The following is a 6,738-nucleotide window of genomic DNA, read 5'->3' as shown; positions in this document are numbered from 1 at the left end:
GAAATAGTGCTATCAGATTCGAGCAAAAAAGTGTCAATGACTGGAGTCTGCTCAATTATATTTCAACCAAATCTTTTGTTAATAATTGTATCAAAGATACTGAGTTGTCAGAAGCGTTTGGTGTCAGAAAAGATTCTTTAACTGTATTTAGTTTTAGCTTTCTGAGTTCAAATTCTACCACTGGCATAAAGTTATTATGTTTTCTATTATATGAATCAGTTTCAATATTTGACTAATACTTTATTTTAATAAACCAAAAGGATGAAAAATATAGCTGATACCATAACATAGTGGAGTCAACTGCACACATCTATAAAAGTCGGACTAAGTGTGACCTACTAAACAAATCAATTTCAAAGGGAAGTAATTCTACCATACAAATTACATAAGTTACCGTTCTTAGCCGGTTGATAATTTACTGCGGTACTTGTTTTACCAATACAAACATCATGGCGAACAACGGAACACGTCCTTACGATACAAACACTTCATCTCAAGAACAAGATGCTAACTCTGCCTTGATCGAGTTAGACAAAGGTAGTGTCTTTATTTTTTTAATATATATATTGTTGAACTGCATTTTTTTTTCTGTAGTAACATATTTATATAAAAACAGTCGAAAGTTATTGTACATTGTTAATATTAACTTAAATCGGCGTCCGGTATATGTATTGATACTCATAAAAAATGAAAAAAAAAAAAGCTATTTAGGTTTTTAAATTATTGTTTCTCAAGAAATATTAATGTACCGTTAGTTTTGCCGTATTTAATTGTTATTTGATTTTTTTTTTTCAGGCTTGAGGTCCCAGAAAATCGGAGATCAATGTGAGGCTGTGGTGAGGTTTCCGCGGCTGTTTGAAAAATATCCCTTCCCGATTCTCGTAAATTCAGCTCTTTTGAAATTGGCTGAAGTATTCAGAGCAGGGTGAGTTGTTGTCATTTATTACAAATGGATGATGGAGTTGGCAAAATATTTTACATTATGTAATATGTTAGTATACCATGCGTTTTTGTGTTCAAATCAGACGAAACATCGCATATTACTCAAAACACGATTCTTTTAAATTGTTTATGTTGTGTAGCACCAAATGATTCTGTTTCAGAAGTCACTTCATCAAGCATTTCATCAACACACAATTCTCACATCTGCGTACAGTCATGCGTTCGTCTAGTCTGCGAACAGTACATTCTGTTTATATTAATTTCAATGGACATACTGTGTCTGTATAAAAATATCTATCTATCTATCAATCTATCTTAGTAAAATATGTTGTCACTTATTTGACTAGCTTGTGTTGGCTATACTTAGCTGAGGATATCTAATAAAACCTAAACAAACCCGAAGTTGTTTCCCCTACTTGTCATGATCACATTAATCTTATCTTAATCATTGATCTCATGTTTTCTTTCCTTCATCACATGGGTATTATTATTTAATTAAATGTTTCTCGGCACTAACTTGACTAAGAGACGAAGTTCGGCTATTCATAGCATGTTGCATCTGTTGCGAGAAGTCTCATTTGGTGATTGTGGCAGAGATAGAAAGAATGGATCCTCAGATCTATTAAAGGTGGATGGCAAGACAGCTCAGAGTTTGAGCTAAATATAGCAGTCAGCTTAAGGAGCTATTTTGTTGCTTAGCTCTAAGTCTGTTCTTACTAAGCAGATCTGTTAACAAAGGTGCCCTGTTTGTAATTTGTAATAATCCTAACCTGTTTATACATAACGTATCTAGAATTGAATTACTCTATGTGTCCTTCTTTTTTGAGATGATTATATGTGAATTGAAATTTGGTTGCTATTACAAGCGGTTCAAGAGATTGCATGAAGACTCACTTGCTCAATGTAATATTTTTGTTGACAGCTCCAGATCAACTCTGGTTAAGAAGACAAATGACAGAGGATAATATGTCTTTTGTGAGTGTAATATGGATTCCATGTTTAATAGCTTCTTATCTCTTCTTTTTTGTACATTTATATATTTATGGTTCCTTCTCATGACTTTCCTCACACACATACCGGCACTGGAACCTATCATTACTGAAAGTACCTCATCAGACCAAAATTATCTTTGTTCATGCATTCACACATCCATACAAACTATAATGCATGACACCCAACATACCCAACTCCCCAGTGCATCTGGAACTCGTATGCAAGTACCCCTTGGAAGTCTGATTCCAGTCTAGGATCTAGGAAATGGATGAGCTCTCCCTGAGGCTTTTTTCTACTAATAAAGTATATGTGTATGTATTTCTGTCACCTTGTCCTTAACATTGCTGGCTAAATGTACATGAACATCACTGTCATATAAGCAATGTTGTCTGTTTGCAGTCTCCTGTGAAAACGTGTAGAGGAAAATATTATCTTACTTGTAAACAGGAGAGAATTGGAGACAGAAAGAGCATTTGGCCATAGAAAATGGTTTCAGTGAATCCCAACTAACCCATCAAAGCATGGAAAAGTAGTCTTGAAAATGATGATGATAATGATACACAATCTATCATGGTCATGGCTGATGCTGGTGTCATATAACTGGCACCCGTGCTGATGGCATGTAAAAAGCACCCTTCAAACCATGGGCTTCAGTGAGGTTTATAAGTAACCAAGACTGTTGGTGATATGCCATGCCTGAGAAGATTCGTCAAGCCAAGTGAAGTCATAATTGTGGCTGATGTCAGTGTCATGTAACTAGCACCCATGGTGATGACACATAAAAAGCACCTATTACACTCTTGGTGTGGCTGCATGAGGAAGGGCATCCAGCTGTAGAAACCATGTCAAGTTAGACTGGAACTTGGTGCAGCTCTCTGTCTTATCAGTTCCAGTCAAGCCGTCCAACCCATGCCAGCATAGAAAGCAGATGTTAAATGATGAGGATGACGGTGTGTGTGGATTTCTGTAGAAAACGGACATTGGATTAACCAATAAAGAAACTCTCTATGTGGTTGTTTGACTTGCTAAACAATATGTCCAACTTTCTACAAATGACACCCTACCATCTTAAAGAAGACGAAGGTAAACTAAATAATGTCATCCTAAATACACAGTGTGTAGAAAGATAGAAAAAGAGGTTAAACATTAAAACGATATCTTTTACTAGCCTATCCATCCTATGACAGAAAATACTAATGGTGAAATTTTGGAGTTAATCATCACCATCATCAACATGCTGGCATGGGTTGGATGGCTGACATCTATGGAACCAGCAAGGCCAGGGGCCTCACCTGGTTCCATAGTTTGTTTTGGGTTGGTTCTACAGCTGGATGTCCTTCCTAATGCCAGCCACTCCACAGAGTGTAGTGGGTGGGCCATAATAGTTCCTAATCAGATGAAACAAATGAAAAGTTGTTGATTAAAAGCTTTCAACTCTTCTGAATGTTTGAGTTGTTACTGTTTAGCCTTTTAGCTAAGATTTGTCCACATTTCGAGATAGACAAGAGGTCATTTACTTATGATTTATTTCCACTAAAGCAAAGTAAAGCCAAAGATTTTGTTTAATATGGATCATCTCAGTCTTTTCACATCACAGTTTCATCATCATATACCTGGGTTTGCTTCTTCCATGCTGGCATGGATTAGACAAGACTTGTTGGGTAGTATAGTATTTTGTGATTGGATGCCCTTCTTGATTTCCACTGGAAGTATTTATTCTCTTGGTCTTTTGCTTGACAAACCTGTTTTCACAGTAGGTGTAAACATCGACACCATTTATAAAAAGGCATTTAAAACAAATTTTTAACACATGTCAAAACACAGATCAAAAGAGACTTTTGCATGTGCACACATCTATATATGCTATGGGCATCCACACGTTTTTGCCTACTCATTTCACTCTCAACACATCAGTCAGCCTGAAGGTCTGAAAACAGTCACTTGTCACATCATAATTTTTACAAAACTAATGTGTTTGCATTTGTTCATTTTTAGGAGCAATTTCATTCGGTTATGCATCCTCCGTGTGACACAGCAGGCTGAGAAACACCTGGACAAAGTACTCAATGTTGATGACTTCATACGGCGCATATTTTCTGTTATACACAGCAATGATCCAATTGCTCGTGCCATTACATTGCGGTAAGTAATTATGCTTACAACTACAGGCTTCTCTTTAATGCTTACTGTAGGAAGTGCTTCATAGTAAAGCTATTAGTCAAATAAACTTGTATCATGAATTCATAAACAGTGAAACAACAATGACATGCAAACTATAGCCATGTTTTATCTAATGGTGTTAATGAGAGGTTAGCGACTGTGAGACTACCTGTTATTTGAATAAATTCTTTGAGAATGGTCGGATTAATGTTGTTGATGTTCTGCTTGAACATCTGCATATTGATAATTTTTGGGAAAATTTGGGAGTGAGGGATTTCCAGAAGTTTGATTTTCTTGTGGGAGAATGGATAGAGCTTGTTGGTTGAGGAGATGACTGAGATGAGAATTACCATGGATGAAGAGAGGTAAATAGATGAATGTGTGAGATGAGTTTAGATATTTTCAGTGTTGGTATGCAAATAGCTAACACTGAAGAGTAAAAGCTGTTGTAGTAGTGGTAGATAAAACAGTGGAGGTGCAATGGCCCAGTGGTTAGGGCAGCGGACTCGCGATCATAGGATCGCAGTTTCGATTCCCAGACTGGGCGTTGTGAGTGTTTATTGAGCGAAAACACCTAAAAGCTCCACGAGGCTCCGGCGGGGGATGGTGACGAACCCTGCTGTACTCTTTCACCACAACTTTCTCTCACTCTTACTTCCTGTTTCTGTTGTGCCTGTAATTCAAAGGGTCAGCCTTGTCACACTGTCATGCTGAATATCCCCGAGAACTACATTAAGGGTACATGTGTCTGTGGAGTGCTCAGCCACTTGCACGTTAATTTCCCGAGCAGGCTGTTCCGTTGATCAGATCAACTGGAACCCTCGACGTCGTAAGCGACGGAGTTCCAACAACAACAGATAAAACAGAATGATGGGACAGCATGCCTGTAGGTCAGGCATTGGAGTAGGTTGATGTGTGGGTCCTTGATAATCATTCATTGAAATGGCTTTCTGTTAGGTGTGATCTGTAAAGATTTTGTGTGTAACAACAGTGCTGTCCCAGATGTGCAACGTTGGATGTTAACAGAAGTGTGACTGTATTGTTACATATTAACAGAAGTGTGACTCTGGTGTTGGGTGTTAACAGAAATTTGACTAATGTAGAGTGCAACAACAACTGTTATAAGCATTTAATACAATGATGCTCAAAGTACTTTCCTAAAATTTAACATTTCTTTGAAGCTGAAGTATTTGTTGTCTCAGAAGAGAAAGGCTAGTCTTTGGGAAGTAGTTTATATGCTGACGTTGAGATTTCCAAGTGAGATTGTCAATGATTTGTGAGAAGTAGCATTTATTGTGATGATCATGTCATGCTAAGATCTAACTATTGTCTTAAAAAGTATTACAGCAAGTATGTCTAGAATGCTTGAGTTTAGGAGTCATTGATTACATAAATCTTTCTCTGGTTTAATTTTCTTCAGTTGTAATTAATTCCTTTGTCACCAGATGATGACTCAAAGAAGTACCAGTTGATACATATGACAGAATGGAGGAAAAGTTAGAGACTTAAAGCATAGAGAACAACTGTTTCTATCAGAAAACCTGTTGCAAAGCTCAGACAAGATTTGTGGCTAGAGCCAGGTTCCAGCTACATAGAACGTAACATAGTAGTGGAATAGTAGTGTATACAAAGCCATAAAAGTCTAGAGACAGATCTGGAAAGATTGGAAGAAATGACGGTGGGAGACAAGGAACAATTTTGAGTTTCTGAAAGGAAAGACATCAGGTGTACATAGTGCTGAAAGTAAGAGGTTTGCCAGTATTTTACTATGGGAGAATGAGCTCTCAACCATTAGGTAGTGGGTTCGATTCCCAAACTAGGCTTTGAGCAAGACACTATTTCATATTGCTCCAGTTCACTCAGCTGTAGAAATGAGTTGTGATGTCACAGGTACCAAGCTGTATTGGCCTTTGCCTTTCTGTTGGATAACATTGGTGGTACGGCTCAGGGAGCCTGGTATGCATGGGCGACTGCTGGTCTTCCATAAACAACTTTTCCCGGACTTGTGCCTTGGAAGGAAACTTTCCAAGTGCAATCTCATGGTCATTCATGACTGAAGAGGATCTTTACCCTTTTACTAGGGAAGGATCAGGTGTTCTGGATTGCAAAGCTATATGTACAGAAAGATAGCAGTGCATTTGAACTTGCAGGTGCCAAGAAGAAGGGCTTAGAAATATTACAAGAGACTGTTGAATGGAGAGAATGCATGGGAGAAAAGGGTATTACTCCAAGGAAGTCCAATAAAGAAATCAGTAATTGAAATTGACTGCTATATAGTTGTACACACACACACACACACACACCCTCTCTCTCTCTCTCTCTCTCTCTCTCTCATATACATACATACAGAAGTTTTTGCGAGATGCTCTTGATACAGTCGTAATATTTGAAGAATTTTCTCTTGAAATAAAAATTAATTGTATCTTTACAAAAAAAACAGAATGGCACAAACCTTTTGGGAGAAAGTTTGGATCTTTTTTAAAACGGGGGCCACATTTTTCATTAACGAAACACTTTGAAACTTGGAACACTGGTAGAATGTGTCATATAAAACATCTTTTTCTCTTAGTCTTCTTAAAAAAAAAAGAAATCCATTTATTCCATGTTAAAGTTGTCGTATTTCTGTAATTTCAACCAATCACT

General features: G+C 37.4%; 1 protein-coding gene across 1 annotated transcript in view; it reads left to right on the top strand.

Annotated features, from left to right (window-relative positions):
• The first annotated feature begins 291 nt into the window (after positions 1-291).
• Positions 292-6,738, top strand: part of LOC106884515 (integrator complex subunit 7) — a 46,024-nt gene continuing 39,577 nt past the window's right edge. The window contains exons 1-3 of the mRNA XM_014935939.2: positions 292-537; positions 796-925; positions 3,931-4,077. Coding sequence (XP_014791425.1) covers positions 450-537; positions 796-925; positions 3,931-4,077 — 365 coding nt within the window. The 5' untranslated portion in view covers positions 292-449. The remainder of the gene's footprint in view (positions 538-795; positions 926-3,930; positions 4,078-6,738) is intronic.

The sequence above is a fragment of the Octopus bimaculoides genome, chromosome 4 (assembly GCF_001194135.2).
Source record: "Octopus bimaculoides isolate UCB-OBI-ISO-001 chromosome 4, ASM119413v2, whole genome shotgun sequence".
NCBI lineage: Eukaryota > Metazoa > Mollusca > Cephalopoda > Octopoda > Octopodidae > Octopus > Octopus bimaculoides.
The sequence above is the reverse complement of the archived record's forward strand: the minus strand, read 5'-3'. Positions and strand labels throughout refer to the sequence as shown.